General features: G+C 40.8%; 1 protein-coding gene and 1 long non-coding RNA gene across 6 annotated transcripts in view; one reads left to right on the forward strand and one right to left on the reverse strand.

The window, feature by feature from the left end:
* LOC309605137 overlaps window positions 1-17,052 on the forward strand; it is a 394,782-nt gene that overhangs the window by 173,872 nt on the left and 203,858 nt on the right. For both annotated transcript variants that reach the window (XR_014231242.1, XR_014231243.1), the window contains one exon: window positions 6,609-6,659. This is a non-coding gene — a long non-coding RNA (uncharacterized lncRNA). The remainder of the gene's footprint in view (window positions 1-6,608; window positions 6,660-17,052) is intronic.
* Window positions 1-17,052, reverse strand: part of GRM5 (glutamate metabotropic receptor 5) — a 547,875-nt gene that overhangs the window by 4,921 nt on the left and 525,902 nt on the right. For 3 of the 4 annotated variants that reach the window (XM_082340447.1, XM_082340448.1, XM_082340446.1), the window contains one exon: window positions 15,220-15,315. The exons of the other annotated variant lie outside the window; for it this stretch is intronic. In XM_082340447.1, the coding sequence (XP_082196573.1) occupies window positions 15,220-15,315 (96 nt within the window). The remainder of the gene's footprint in view (window positions 1-15,219; window positions 15,316-17,052) is intronic. 4 annotated transcript variants of the gene reach the window in all.

Here is a 17,052-nt window from a genome sequence, read left to right on the forward strand (position 1 = left end):
CACGGAAGTGTGTCAAAGGGGATATTAGTGTGGATAAAGGGCTGTGTATGGGGATTCTGCAGTAGTTCTGAGACCACCCGTGAGTGCAACAGCTGGTTAGGCTGCAAACCTAGAAGCGAGGGCTTGCAGTATTGCGGTTGTGTGCAGACGTGCCCGGGACAGGGCACGGGCTTCCCGAAGTTGGCAGCCTCTGAAAGGAAATAGAACTAGGACCTCAGCTCAACCCAGTGATCAGAGGGCAGGGAAGGGGTAGGAGTCAGGGGTTACCAGGAAGTAGATAGTGGTTCCAATTCAGTTTTTATTCTGCACGCCCATGGTTGGTGCATTTAACTAGGGATTTCTGTAAGAACTCCTGGCTTTGAACATGTTTGTACTTAGTCTGGCTTATCTGGTGGAAGATACAAATTCAGTGAACACATACACTAATTTGTAATTAGCACTTTTCTACTTGGTAGAAATTTCCTCACGCATTTATTTGAAGGCCTAAAACTTTAACAATTCTGTGAGAGAGCATGCAGTATTATTGCCTTTGGCACCTAGCGTATAGTTTCGAATTAGGGTCTCGATGAGTGTTGTCTGACTGACATGGTTTCTTAGGACCTTTCTCCCTCTTCTTTTTCCCAAGTAGTCCTTTTTCGTCTCCACTCTGGGAACTGAAATCTGCTTTGGTGAAGAAAGCCTCTAATGAGGCTGATGCCTCAGCCTCAGAGCCTGACTGTGCCTTCCTTACCTGGAACTACAAACTCTCTATTGAGAGCCTCACCTATGGTCAGGTGATGTGCTCTGACCTTCAGGGATGTTATATGGAGAGATCCTCATGTGATTTCCCACAAAGCAATACAAGATCTCTGTAGCTAGGGGTTCTGTTACATCCAGACAGCTCTGTTCTAGGTGCTGTGACCAAGAGATAGCCTTGGGCAGTCTCTGAAGGAAGGCTTTGACCACCCAATTTTATCATCTCAGCTGGTGGTTATTAAACTTAATTGTGCATAGGACTCACCTGGGGTATTTGTCAAATAACCGGGTGAACCCCAGGAGATTCTGATTGTCCAGATTGGGTTCCACGGATCTATGCATTTTACAAGCACTCTGCCCCCTGCTCCGTAAAGTGATTCTGCAGCAGGTGTTTCACAAACTGAGAAGTTCTAACAAGAAGTTATCCTTTCTCTCTGGGTTCCCATTGCTCCCTTGGCCTCCTTGCTGGAGGGCTGACCTGCCTTTATCAGACAAGGGACTGAATTGTGTTTGGAGCCCACCTGCCTTGGGACTGCAAACTGCAACTTCGAGATTCTCTTTTGCTTGAGACGTCCACTCCCTTAATAAGGGACCACTGTTTCTGCAGCCCCTATAACAACATGCTTCCTGCCTCTTTCCCACACTGCTTCCCATGTCTTCATCTGTCCCCTTCCACTTCGTGGTCTTCCTTTCTCTGCTCCTTGCACTGAAATCTCATTCCATTTAATATACCCAGTGTCTTGCAACCTGTTGTCCTTCAGAATTCTTGAATGTGAAATGTCCTCCACCCTCACCCCTTTTCCTGCAAATAATGAACAAATTATTTCCAAGTTTGGAGGTTGCTGTGCATTCCCAGCACGGCAGAAGGGACCCTGCCAACCTGTTAACTTCCTTTCCAGAGAGTTTCAGGGTTTGTTCTTACGTTTTTGCATTAACCTGACCTGCCACCCTTTATGTTTTCAGTGCATTACTTTTCTTTTTCCCAAGTGTCCACTAACTTCTGGAACATGGCACAGGAGAAATGGGCCAGATGATTTGATTGGGAGGGTGGTTGCCAACATCCCCATTTCTCTCCTACTGGCAAGATAAGAAACAGACATGTCCGGAGGGACAATTAGTTTTTCAGGTAGCTGAGGCCACTTTTGACACAAAGCATGGGCTAGAAGCTAGAAGTATAACTGGATTCATTCTGCCAAGCTCTAGGAAAGTTCTTGCTCCCAGCACAGAGAGGTTTTGATGGAACATAACTTTAACAGTGACAGTCATTGGAATCACATGTAGCCGGGCTCCGAAACATGATAGCAGATTGAAAAACCTTTGGGTTTTCAGTGTGGCAGAAGGAAACTGTCCTAACCAAACAATCTGTACAAAGTACTGCCATCTTTCCTGGCCATGTGTTTGCTCACAGTGTCACAGGGTCTATGGCCACTTGGGAGAGAGAGCACCAGACAATCTGAATAACAATGGAAATGGACACAGGACACACCAGAGCCATGGAGTCCAAATCTGAGCACTTCATTTCATTTCTTGGGTCATGGAATATTTTTTTCTCCAAAGCAAATGGAGATTCTTAAGAAAAAACTGACCTACAACAGACGTTAGTCTGTTTATGAGTAGAATGTAGTTTCTATGAAGACAGAGACCTTATCTACCTTATTCACTGGCACACAGCAAGATCTTAATAAGCATTTGATGGATGAATAGGATTCTTAAGGCAACAGGCCTGTTGTGTGGTGTATGGAAAGTGCAATGGACAAAGGATCCTAAAATCTGTATTCTAATCCTGGATCTGCCATTCTGGATGCTTGGAAAATAATAATCTCCTTAAGCCTCAGTAAAAAAAAGCAGATAGTATATCATTTGGTGAAGATTGTTGTGAGGAGATTAAATGAGACAATGAAAGTGAAAGGTTCTGGTAAGGAGAAGGTATCTAAGATGTTATTTTTTGCATTCTGTGTGAATACTAAGCTTCAAGAAACAAAAATAATATATTACAGTCGGCCCTCTGCAGTTTCGCATCTGCGGATGCAACTCAAAGCAGTCAGGTCTAATGTTGGTTGAATCTGCAGATGCGAAACCTGAGGATACTGAGGACCGACTGTATTCATTGTACTATGCCGTTTATGTAAGGGATTTGAGCAGCTTGGGCTTTGGTCTCTGCTGGGGCTCCTGGAATTAATACCCAGGGGATACGAAGGGCCGACTGTACCCAATGCTGTTTTGAGCTCTGGTTGAGGAGCAGAGAATTCAGTGCAAAGTAAATATTTATGGTAAGGCCATAACATACTTCTGGTTGTTCCTTCTTACCCTGACCGATTGTACCCAGCTTTGGAGTTACAGAGGGTTTTATCTGCGATGTGTCTTTTCTCTTATTCCACTTCCAAAGTTTACTTCTTCCTGCTCTTTCATTGAGCTGCCTCCTCTGCCTTTTCCTTCTTTTTTACCTAAGTACTTCCTATCTTTTTTTTTTTTTTTTGACTTCACCTTAATTGCTTTTTCTTGAAGGAAGCTTTCCTGACCCCTCTCCTGACTGGGTTAGATTCCCATTGTCCCTGCCATAGGCACTGAATAACTCTTTGTTGTATGTCCATCTCATCTGCTGGATGGAGTGTTTTGAAGGCAGAGACAGAAGGTTCTTCATTTCCTGTTATATCCACAATACCCAGTGCATTGCCTGCTCAATAATATTTTTTGGCTAATAATTGAGTGGATAAATGCATTCCATTTTTAAAAATTCATACTAATTACTTTTGTTAGAATTAAGTTTTAAAAATAATTCAATATTAATGAAATTTTTTTGTCTTGAGGATCCATCTACTTCTTATATAACTCAATGTAATCATTAGTACTCAGTGTGCACTGAAAAGGATGTATGAAAAGGTATTTCATAAACTAAGTACAACAAGACAGATCTTGATATCTATCATGAAAATCACAAAGGAAGTGTTGATTTCTTTTTTGTAGTTCGTATATATCTGTTTTAGTGAAACTTCTCAGTGATGACAGTTTATTGAGGCAGTACCAGTAGGGGACCCAGAATGTGGCTCCAAGATCTGGCCTTGATTGATGTTGGGCAAGTCACTTAATACCTTTGAACCTCTTTGCTTATTGGTAAAAAATAGAAGAAGTGAACCACCCTTCCTCACCTCACGTGATTTCTGGGAGGAACCAAAAGAGTAACATACATTAGGGTGCTTTATAAAGCATAGCACCTCTGCAAGGGGTTATCACCATCAAACTTTCCATTCAATAGAGGTAAAATGTTGTTTATTAGTATTTAGGCTGATATTTTTGGTTTTTTTAAACATCAGGATTATACATTTGTCCTAGGGCCTGAGGTAAGAAAAAGGAACAAACTTTTCCTTACCTGTCTACAGCACTTCACCTTCCCCAGCTAATATTTTGGGCATTAGAAAAGGAGGAAGAGGAAAGGCAAGTGGAGGGAGAGACAGAACCAATGGTCTGCTACATCTGGGAAGTAGGACAAACTGGCCAAACAAAAGAGAAGAAAACAACACAAAAACCTTGGTCTTTGCAGGCACCAATTAGCCCTTTTGCCATATATAATACTATGTAGTCTAATGTTCTCATTTTTATGATGATTTGTTCTTTATTTCTGGAAAAACAAAAACAACAAAATTCAGCCTTTCAGTAAGAAAGAGGGTTATTAGAGGGTTAGGTTTTTTTGTTTGTTTGCTTTTTGTTTATATTTTGGGTTTGCCAAAATGACCCCTTCTACCTTTATTCTCAGAAGTTTGCTCTCCCTCTTCTCTTCCATGTGGGACACTTAACTAACTTATTCATTTCAAGCAGGCTCCAAATGTCAGCTCAGTGACCTCCCCCAATTTCTCTACTCATCTGCCAAAACCTGCAGGCATTAGAGCATACTGCCATGGCACACCATCGTTAGGAAGCAAATGTTAATAAAGAGAGAGTTTGACTGTCAAAAAAGTCCAGGAATTTAGAATTTTTGTGTTCATTTTAAATGGCTGTTGAATGATCTGTGTGATTTTTTTCCCTCAGAACTCGTTTAGGGTTTTATTAATGGCATATAAGCAATTAAAATTCTCAGAATATTTCACTAAATTAAAAAAAAAAACTAGGCCCTTATCCTCCTTTTGTTACATTACATTGTTTATTAATACTTTCCTAAGTTGCGTAGTTTCAGGGCATAAGAAAAATCAAATGTATCCTCTGAAAATCAAAAAATTATTTTTATGAAAAAATTATCTTCATTACTAAACCTCTCTTTTTTGTGATTTTGAGTTCAGGGGTAGCCAGGAGAGAGGTATAGTACGGTTATGAGCTTCCTAATACAAAAACGTATTTAAAAAATACAAAAACCTTGTAACACCATTAGCAAATATGTCTTTGGAATGACATCAGACAGTATTAGGTCAATAAAATAATTTTATGAATTAAGAATATTAGAAGCAGAAAATTTGCAATTTCAGTTCCATTTTCTGCACATTTTCTTAAACTTTTATTTTTAATTAAAAAATTTTTTTTAACATCTTTATTGGAGTATAATTGTTTTACAGGGGTGTGTTAGTTTCTGCTTTATCTTAAACTTTTATAAATCAATCTGTTTTGCTTTCAGTAATTTGTTTTGAACTACAAAATATGGAAATATAGTTTTAAAAAATACTGAGGAATCTCATATTGTTTATATTCAGACATTCTAAATTAGGTGGGAGAATTTCTTTCTGAGCCTTGCCTAAAACCTGACATCTTGATTTTGACAATTACACTGAAAACCACACCGTAATATATAAGAAAATGGCAGAATCATCTATATAAATTTACCCAGTTATAGCATAAATGGATGTAAATAGCTATTTAGCTGTCAAAAACAATTTAAATGGCCAGGATGATGTATGCATTAGAGATGCACATATAGAGAAAAACACTTGGGTAAATGGAAATGAAGTCAAGGACTAAATTACCTGGTAGAGACATCATAATCAAAGCAATACCACCTGTTTTCCTAGTGCTTTATAAAGCACTTTTAGGAACACTGATCGTCAGAGGTTGATAGGCTCAAAGTGTTTATCCTCCTTCCAAAAATGAGAAAACCGAGACTCAGAATAGGTGATTTACCCAGGGTTACACAGAAAATGACAAAGCGGGGACTAATATGTCATGATTTTCAATTCCATTTTCCATGACAGTACACTGTCCATATTTGTTTTTTGAAGTGAGCTCTCCTTATTCCATGGCAGAGAGCCTCAGATGTTACTTGTGATGGTATGTGTGTTTAAGTAGATAAGTTAGTAGTAATTTGATTTATATTCTCTCTTACTCACCCTGTATTGCTTTACTTCTTAATCTTGACACTGCAATATATTTTGCAGTCTCAAGAAAACACCCTGCATCTCTCTTTGGTTGCTAACTCAAATAGCACAGGTTGATTGAGCACCTATATTTGTCAAGGATGATGATTGGATGCCTTGATGATGAAGGCACTTGAAGCTTACAGCCATATACATTAATATTATAAGGCAGTTTCAGCCTTTTTTTTTCATGTTGTGATTCAACAGAAGACAGTTGTCCTGTGTATAGCACACTTACTTTCTCTCTGACTTATTTTGGAATACCAGTAAATGAGAGTGGTGTAATTTCAGGGATAATCTTAAATCTGCACTATTTTGAAAATTTTGGTATTTCAACTAATATTGGTAGTAAGTGATTTGTGGTACCTTTGCCAATGATTTTGATTCATCAGTGCTTTTTGATATTGCGGCTGAGAAGTTACTGATGTAAGAGACTTCCCTCAAAGAGGGTATAATTGATGTCAAGAGAAAATACTTACAGAAGAAGGCTAACAATATGAATTACAGTATTCTGATAGAGGTGGTTTTTCTTTTACCTAGGACCTTGAAATGAGGAAGCAGATGGCCAGGAGGAAGGATGCTAATCATGAGGTGAGTGAGGGATGATGGAGCATGGGAACAAGCATTCAGTTCATTGAGTTCCTAGAGGGGACAGATCACAAGGGATTCAGAACTTCACAACAAGAAGAAATCATTTCTAGTGGGAGGGGGTTTGCCAGGGAATGTTGCCTGCCTACAGGAGACAGATTGCACCTAGGCCTTGAATAATTAGTAGGTTATGGCAAAATCCAAAAAGAGAGTGCTAAGAATTGCTCTCCAGGAAGGATAGCAGTGACAGAAGTCCAGGAATCCACAAAGAATTTTCCAGGAAATAACCAGTAGTCCAGTTTGACTGTGTGGGTATAGAGTAAGAAGTTAAGGCATCAGAAGGTAGAGTTTAGACTTTTTTTGTCTGCTGTAAAAATTCTTCCTGGCCACCCCTGACCTACAAGAATCTTCTTTCTTCTATTGGATTGGCCAAAAAGTTCGTTCGGATTTTCCGTACCATCTTAGAGGAAAAACAAGAACGAACTTTTTGGCCAACCCAAGACTTTCTTTTGCTATTTTAATAACTCATGAGTAATCAGCCTTGGACTTCTTATTAGTGTCTGGGATAAACGGGTGGTCTAATATGTTAGACCAGAAAGATGGTCTGATTATTAGATGCATATGTAACCTACATGCTTGATCAATCAATAAATGAATATATCAAGGAGTACCCATCGCTTTTCTGTGTTATTCTTCAGCTGTAAGAATTCTCTGTTGTTATTTAATATTTTATGCATTTGATCTTCTTTCTCGAGCTCAACAAAAACAATTGAGCGCAGGAACCATATATGCCATAATCTTCTCTAAACCTTCACCACAGCTTCATCCATTGACCTTATTCCTTGTCTGGCCCCAGTCCTGGTCCTACTTCAGGAAAACGTTCAAGCCTAATTAATATTTAAGTTAATTAGTCCTTCAGGCAATGAGGAACCAAGAAGATTGACACAAGCAATAGTGGTACCCAGAGTAGATTTAAGAGCTTGTTTTAATAGTGCAGGGATACAGTGTAAGATGCTAACAGGTGTGGCCAAAATGAGGATGGAAAGGAACATACTGATATGAAAACCATTGTGAAAAAAAGACATTTGTCCTTGCGCTTTGGGTTTTTCTTGTTGGTATTAGAGGAATTCAGAGAAAGGGTTGCTCACGGGGGAAAGAAGTTTCAAGGAAGGATTTGCAAATAAAGTGGAGCTTACCGAGGCCTTAAAGCCTGGGGAATGTTAAAATAACATGTATAAACAAGATCCAGTTAATATACATCTTGCATATACGGCAAAGAAGCTAATTCGTGTGTTTAGCCCTGTGAAACCCTTCCAACAACCCCGTGGTGGACTTTCACCTCTCTTAAGTAGCTGGAGCGGGAGTAGTGGCGGCATGCTTCTAAGATAATTCCCTCAGAGGACATCTCGTAGTAGGCATTTAGTCCCTAATAAAATCCTAGCGGGAGGAGAACCATTCAGCCCTATTTTAATTTGTCTTTGGTCTAACAGCAGCGGAGGCCTTTTCAGAATGTTCCATGTCCAATCAGGGTGGGTTATTAAAGTGCCTGATGGTCTAGGATTGCTGCTACTTCCCCCAAGTTCTTATAAAGAGGAAGCATCTAACGAAGGGCATGCAGGAGCGTGTGCCAAGCAGAGGCAGTTTGTTGGATCATCACAGAGTTTTCTTTCTCAAATTAAGCTATTTCTTTCGATCCATAATTCAGTAAGCCAGACTCAAAACTAGACTCCTCATACTGAGATATAAGTTCTAGGTTTAGTTGAGGTGCTTCAACTAAGATTAGAAGATTTTTTTTCCAAAACAGGAAATGATTTTTTTTTCCCCCAGCAATCACTATAATGCCCAGATTGCAAGTGGGTAAAGAAAGAACAAAAGAAGACACAGCTGTTTCGTGCCTATGGGCTGAAGCTGCCAGGAAGACTTTGTGGAAGAATCCAGCTTGATTTAAACCTTGAATAAAACATGGGATTGGGATTGATGGCAAAGGAGAGTCTTGGAATGATAGTAGCTCCCGTTTGAATAGAACTTTCTACTTCACAAGGTGTTTTCACCTGTATTATTATATTTGACCTTCACAACAGCTGTTTGACATAGCACTTCTAATGACGTATTTATAGGTCTGTTCCTGCACAAAACTTGGAACACTCCAAGGGCAGCACCTACATGCGTCTCCTGTGCTTAGTATGGTACCTGATGCAGAGTAGGTGGGCTGGGAGTGTCAAGCAAATGAAGTAAATTCTTTCACCTTGAGTGCTTGGTGTAGACAGGTATTACTAACCTGTATTATAGATGCAAAAACTGAGGTTTATGGAACTTAACTAAGTTGTCTAACTCAAATAAAAGGCAGAACAGTGCCTCAAATATGACCCTAAATCCAGATCACTGCCACCACGCAATATTGTCTCTGTGCTGAGGGGCAAGATACACACTGAACCAAAGGGCTGACAAGACATACCTTTGTGGAGCAGCAAGGGAAATGGCAACACCCAAGTTTGTGTCCATAAAATGACCTGATAATAAATTCCAAAGCTCTGTGTCAACATTCACCTGAACATTGCAGAGATGACTCCTGAGGGACTGTAGGATAAGAGAATGTCCCCGGAATTTTACAGTGGTTGCTGAAAAAATGATTTCTGTTTAGACAGAATATTCCTTTTGACCTTAGTTAAAGCACCTCAGCTAATGCATGTAACTTAAATCTGATGTATGAAGAGTACTCTGGTTTCGAGGCTTGAATCCTGATTGGACATCTACCACTAACATGCTTATTACATATACAAAGCTCCTCATTTAAGAAAGCAATTTTCTGGATTATTTTTTCTTATTGCTTAAAATGGGCCATGCCACAGATGTGAGGCACTAAGTCAATTCCAGTTCCATTCCCTTTGGGTTGCTTCATGTGCTTCATGATGTATCTTTTCATTCCTTTCCTCCCTCCCTTCTTCCCTCCCTCCCTCCCTCCTTCCTTCCTTCCTTGTATTACAGTAAGGACACTTAAAATGAGACCTACCCTCTTAAATTTTTTAGTATACATTACAGTATTGTCACTTCACAACTGTTAGGATAACTATTAATCAAAAAAATCTCACAAAGGATAACAAGTGTTGGTGAGGATGTGGAGAAATTGGAACCCTTGTGCAAAACGCAAAATGCAAAATGTTGCAACATCTGTGGAAAACAGTATGGAAGTTCCTTAAAAAATTGAAAGCAGACTGCCACCTGATCCAGCAATCCCACTGCTGGGTATATATCCAAAAAAATTGAAATCAGGATCTCAAAAGAGATATTAGCACCCTCATGTTCATTGCAGCATTATTCATAGTAGCATAACAACCTAAATGTCCATTGGTGGATAAATGGATAAAGAAAATGTGTCACTTCTGAAGAGACATTTTTCCAAAGAAGACATACAGATGGCCATCAGGTACATGAAAAGGTGCTCAACATCACTAACCATCAGGGAGATGCAAATCCAAACCCCAATGAGATATCACATCATACCTGTTAGAATGGCTTGTATCAAAAAGAGAAGAAATAACAAGCATTTGCAAGGATGTGGAGAAAAGGGGACCCTTGCACACTTTGGTGGGAATATAAATTGGTGCAGCCACTGTGGAAGACAGTTTGGAGGTTCCTCAAAAAGTTAAAAATCACACTGCCATATGAACCCAGCAATTCCAACGCTGGGTATTTATCCAAAGAAATGAAATCAATATCTTGAAAAGATATCTGTACCCTAATGTTTGTTGCAGCATTATTTACAATAGCCAAGATATGGAAACAACCTGAGTCCATTGATGGACAAATGGATAAAGAAAACGTGGATAAAGAAAATATTGTTCAGCCTTGAAATAGAAGGAAATCCTGCTATTTGTGACAACGTGGATGAAACTTGAGGGCATTATATTAAGTTAAATAAGGCAGATAAAGACAAATACTGTATGATCTCATATATACCATGGAAAGGAAAAATATCTTGCTTATAATGTTCTTGTGAGAACTTAATGTATAACATTTGTGAAGGGACTACCCCAGTATCTGATGCATAGTAATTACAGTAATGGAAGCAATTGTTATTATTAGTCTTACTTGTTTGAGAACATCTCTAAATATAAGTTATAACATTAATTTGAAGTTGACTTTGGGGAGGAGTGAAGAGAAGACTACTGCAGCCATCCTAACCTATGGCTCAGCGCCCAGCTGGCCTCTGCTGTGCTGCAAAGGCAGCCTCTTTCTCTTCTGTGGACTCTGAATTTTTATCATTATACAGTGTCCTTCTTTATCTTTCTTTATGGCCTTTGTTTTAAGGTCTATCTTGTCTGATACGAGTGTTGGGACCCTGCTTTTTTGTCATTTCTGTTTGCATGAGATGTCTTTTTTCCATGCCTTTGCTTTCAATCTGTGTGTGTCCTTTGCCCTGAAGTGGGTCTCTTGTAGGCAGCATATTGTAGGCTCTTGTATTTTTATCCGATCTGCCACTCTGTGTCTTTAGATTGAGCATTTTATAGACTCTGAATTGTATATAACTGTGTGCCTAGCTGTTTCTGAACACTCGATTCAGGTTTATTATTATTTAGTTTCTATTACTCTTAATTCTATTTGCACTGGCATAGGTTATTGTTTATGATATTAAATGAGGAGTTAATCTGATAAATAATTGTTCTATGGGAGAGGGCTTCCATATTGCACTGCAGTGATCTGTTTTTCTGACTCTGTTTCCCAATAGACAATTGATTTTCAAGGGCATTAGTCTTGACTTGGTCATCCATTTATCTCCAGAGTCTTGTCAGTGCTTGGCTCATAGTAGGTGCTTAGTAAATGATCATTACATGGAGGAAGAAATAATTGAAGGAATGAGAGGCAAAAAAATCCTAACACAGATATCACATTTTGGGGTTACTTTCAAATCTGAGTTCCTTACTCATTTAATAATGACTATTATTACATCGCTGCTACTAGATTCCCTAAGGTGTTATTGTACAATTATACCCACTAAAATTAGATGCTGCATCTACTAGGAGAAAATCAGTTACTCAACTGACTAGGGGTTGATCTTTCACATAATTGATATCATGACGTACCAACAGTAAAAATAACCCCCTACCACCCTCCTTCCTTCAAGCACTGAATGGGGGCTTTAGATCTGTATCATTCGATTAAGGGGGCCCTTTCTCAAAGAGAGACTGCGAGACTCAATGTCTGTGCCTCTCCTTCATGGGGTATAACATAAGCACATCAGAATGCAGATTCCAGGGAGCACTGGGGCGGAATCCCCCTGCTGAGACAGGCAATAGTAACATTCATTGTTGAGGATTTAGCCAATCCCGAGAGCGGACCATCTCCATATGAACTCCCACGTAACAGGGCTTAGAGAATTTCTGGTTCTTAGAGCACCTCCCTGTTTAGGACACTCTCTCACTTCTCCTGCAATCAGGAAGACTCTGCTCTGAAACACACTTAGACTGTCCACTGTGAAAATATGAAAAGGTGACAAGTTCTGCTATAGTCAGACAGAAAGAAAAAGAATGTTCACATAAAGGGAAAACGGCGACATAGTATTTCAGGAAGCTAGAATGTTATGGATACATACAATGTTCCTTTTCCTTTCCAAGTGGGGGGGGAGGGGGGAGATGTGAGGGGGTGTCTCTAAGGCCCTGCCAATGTTGCAGATAAGGTCATGCTGTTCTGCTGTGCTATGACTGCATGCCTTGTAAAGCTCCTTCTCTCCTGCCAGGCAACGTGGCTCTGCAAGAATCTCCCCAGGCATGACTTCATAGGGTCTGGTCCATTCTGTAGTTTCATCATAGAAAACATAGGCAAATGAGATGCGGGGCGACACTGCTGGTTTTCTGTGGTTGTTGGAGCTTTCCTCAGCCCCTCCCTGGGACTGGTTGTTTGGTAGTGGCCGCAGAATCGGCCCAGATGTTTGCAGAGTAAATATGATGCTTGACTGTGACTCTGGGAAGCAACTGGGAGGAGGAGTGGGAATGGATAAGAAAGAGGGCCTTATCAGCTGGTACTAAAAGTATCTATGAAAGTCTCATACAGTTATTCTTTTTCCAGCCCTTCCATTCTATTCCAGAGCAAGCAAATTGGGATTAACTACTCTAACCCCTTATTTAGAAATAGTTTACATTGCAGTTGTCTCCTCTCTGATATCTTAATATCTTTCTCTTAATAGTCATTTTAAACTTATTTCTTTTGGATAGATATTTTGTGTGTGTATTCGTATAAACAAATAGAAGGACTCCTCCCATATATGCTTTCTCTCTCTTTGTCAATTTTTACTTGATGTTAAAGAAATGGAAAGAAAAAGTAGGAAGGGAAGATCATTTGTTCCTACTTGACTATGCTTATCTGTGAGGCTGAGGTGTTTGCTCCATCAGAACTCTCTTAACTACAGCATACACTGTTCCCCTCTGCCTAGCAGGACATATCAGTGTAATAAGCCTTGCCATTACCTTGGCTATATTCAAACAAATGCTAAATGGTATCTTACTGTTGTAGGGAAACTTAGACCATTACAGTGTAGACACATTGAGTGGCTACCTTTGTAGAGCTGGACTTGACCCAAGGAAGCTGGGGTCCCCTTACTGTCTCCTGTCTCCTTCCTCCCCCCACCGCCCCCATTCTCAAACAAGACAGCCTTGAGCAAATCTAATCGCTAGGCTGATCAGATCTGAGAGTTCCAAGCACTGACTAAACTCTCTCAAGAATACCGCATGACGGAATTGAGACCTTATGTTTGCCACGAATAGCTTCACGTCATCTCCTACACAAGTGGATTATTTCAGAATATCGGTTTATGGACTGACTAAATCTGAATGACCTTGGAAACTTGTTACACTACAGATTCCTGGGTTGTGCTGCCCAAGATTTTGCCTTAGGATGTTTGATAGGCAGCCAAGTTTGCTACGTTTGGGAACTCCAGTCCGAGACAGTGCCTCAAATTACAAGTCACTTTGGACAGAACCCCTGCGCTCATTTGATGCAGTCATTTTCACCTTGTCCTGTCAACTCTGATGCTGTCTGGATGATTTTCAAGTAGAGGAATTGTGCCACTTAGTCATATCTGAATGGAAGGAAACTAGGAGCCCCAGTAGCAGTCTGTTGAGTTACCCGCCACAAAATGATCCACTGAGGCTTATCTTCCAGACACACTGAGATCCAAAGAAAGCTGTATAAAGGGATTGTGGGCATAAGACTATCAGATACACCAGTGTGCACACATATGTGCCTACACGTGCACACATGCTCTCACTGCCTTGTCTCTGGGAGCTGTGAACGAAGTCAGCCAAGCTCTTGACCAGGGCTGCTGTGAATGATGGCTCAGGCTGTACACTGCACAGTTCAGGGCATCATTTTCACAGACTGTGATGTGAACGGCCCCCAGAAGTTGTGCAGTGTCCTTGTAGAAAGTTAGACATTATTTTGAAAACCAGAAGGCACCCACTACTGCGGAATCAAACAACGTTTGGAGGTGAAAGTTCCCGGGATTAGATTCTCTTCTTGCTCTGCAGCGGGATCTCAAGCTCTGCTCTCAGCACATGGGCACACATATGTACACACTGTACCTTCTGTACTTGCCCTTGCCTTTAATCCAGGCTGATTTGCGAGAGCTTCCCTCCCACACTTCAGTACCACAGATGGATTGGGAAATGCCACAGCAAATTAGAGGTGGGGAGTTAGTTCATGGGGGACAATGTCCCAACTCACGGCTCCTCCAGCCTTCTGGAACTGTTTAATGCCAGCCTTGGCCGTCTTTATCTCCAGAGCCCTTTTCTTGAAACCCAGTCCCATGCAATAAAGCACGTTTATTTCATGCAAACGAAGCTCAGTCGATGCTTATAGTTCCAGCTACCCCAGTTTCCTGGGCACAGCTTGGTTGGGAGGGCCTGGTATGACGGAACATGCACAGCGCAGCGACAGGGTGTGTTCACCACCAAACACAGAGAAGGAAGGGAGCTGCAAAGCTACGGTAGCTAGAGGAGGACTAGCTTTCCTGATTTCAGTTCACGAAAAGCCTCTGGCCTCTACAGTTCACTCGTTTGGCCTGGCATTTGCCCTTGGCCGTGAGATGACATTTCATTCAAAGTAAGTCAGGTTAATTCCCAGGCTTGTGGGATCAGGGCTGGAGTCTCCCCTCCACTGCAGGCCTTCCCGCAAAACCAGTCCTAGGCTTTTGCATTTGTTTTTGTTAAGCAATTGTACAGTCCTGAAATGTGAATTTCCTCCAATCTCTTCCACTTTGCAAACTCCACAGAAGCGTGTAACCAGTCATTTAAAACCCACAGGAACACTGACTGTGAGCTAAGGCTTCAGACATGCAAAGCGCACAACCCTGGGGAACAGCAGCGTCCGGGACAGGAGGCTCCCATCACTTCACACGAGGGCGGCGTGGGTTTTTGCAAATCAAACGCACGTAGAAACCCAGTGGTGGCCCAGGTTGGACGCATTGCATGGGAGGCGCGGTTGAGTGAGGACCCAGACCAGGGAGCCACCTGTTCCTGTAGCTTGCGTGCATGTAGTTCACACCACCTCAGGCCACTCACAGTTTGCTTACCTGCTCATTGTTGCTCTCCCACCATTCCCCATACTCCCTTTGGGGGTGAAACACTCTATTTCCGACTTGTGCTGGGCCAGTCTCCTGTCTTTGTACCTGGTGAGCATGAACAAGGACAGGAGCAAACAGAAAGATGTGATTGTGTGCTTCACTGGCCGGGCTGAGGCAGAGCTGGGGCTGCAGAGGGTGGCCCCTCGCCCGCACAGGGCTCCTGCTTTCACTGCGGTGGCTGGCCTGTGATGCTATAGATGGTTGTGATGGTGTATCGATAACACTGGGGGGTAATTTGGTTACTCCTTGGTTGAGCCACATGTGATCTACCCTTTTACATTGCCTATTGATCACACTTAATAGTCAGTGGTAAAAAGGATGTAATTCATAGCATCTAAGAAAAAGATGAATATCAGTAAATGAGAATTTATTTAGTGTTTACCATATGCCAGGCCTGGTGCTGGAATTTGACCCAAATGTAGTCCTGGCAACAACTTGTGGCAGAGCCTCTGCTATTATTATATCCATTTTACTGAAGCAGACACCTAAGATTATAAGGATTAAGTAGATTGATCAAGGATTTTGGACACAGGAATCTAAGTTCAGAACCTACACTTTTAGCCATTATAATGTGTTTGCCTTCTAGTTTAAAAAGTCATTCTTATCATTAATGAACCTTCATTGAGTGGTACTATGTCTGAGCGTGATAGTAGAGACTGGTGATGCCCAAAGAGAAAAGAGACGTTCCTTGGATGTGAGAGGTTTACATAACCATTAAGCTGAAGTGTGACAGTCAGTATTGGGCTGCTTGCATTGTGGCGAGTGGCTTAAAACAGCTTTTATATCAGAGTTAGCAATTCACCACACCTGGAAGGTACTAGAAGTTTCATCTAAAATAAGTTATGAGATGTCCAAAATTTGTCTGCTACATTGTGCATCAAGATGAACCCTTATATTTGTATGACAGTTTTCAGAGCCAACATGCTTTCACAGAAATAATCTTTTTTTAATTCATCAGTTTAAGCCTGTGGGGTAATTAAAGAGGCATTGTTATCCCCATTTGCCAAATGAGGAAACTGAGACTTACTTAACTGACTTGACCAAAATCACAAGCCTAGTGAGTAGAGAATAATAGTCAGTAGAGCTTGCAAGCGTCCAAGACTCTTAAGGTTTATTATCTTTATTACATTTTCCCTTCTAAATCTGGAGCCTGATCTGGTGCCACTTCATCCATGTTCCTGGTATTCAGCAGGTAGTGATAAAGTGACTATCAGAAGACCTGTTTACCCTTGATATAGTCACTTTTTAAAAAAGTTTTCTTTTCCTGCTGTCTCAAAATTCATGTTAAATAAAACAAAAGGCAACAAAATTAAAATCATTATTTGTCCTGGGACAAAGGGCTTCCTCATAACTTTTTTCTCTTCTAAGATGTGAAAAGTATTTAGTATTCGAGTGAAAGTGAAGTGGCTCATTCAATCAAGCAAAATGGATTACCTTCTTCAGTAAACATTAGTTGAGCATCTATTAAATTCTAGGCAATGGGCTTTGTCCTAGGGATAGAGAGATAAGTAATCCTCAGGTCCTGCCTCATAGAGCTCACAGTCTCATGGGAGAAGGAAGGGGAGAAGACAGTATGTACACAGTAACTTTATGTCTAAGCTATAAAGAAGAGAGGAAAAGAACTTAGAAGACTTTCTTTGAGAAGATAAAGCATCGGACCAAACCAGATTGAGCAGCTTTTATTTCACCAAAGAAAACACCTTGGAAGAGGATCCCTTGTGAAGTACCAGTCATTGAAGGACATTCCACATTTCAATAGAAAATATATTGTATTTATTTGTG

This window comes from Balaenoptera borealis (assembly GCF_965194805.1).
Source record: "Balaenoptera borealis genome assembly, chromosome: 11".
In the NCBI taxonomy this organism is placed as follows: Eukaryota; Metazoa; Chordata; class Mammalia; order Artiodactyla; family Balaenopteridae; genus Balaenoptera; species Balaenoptera borealis.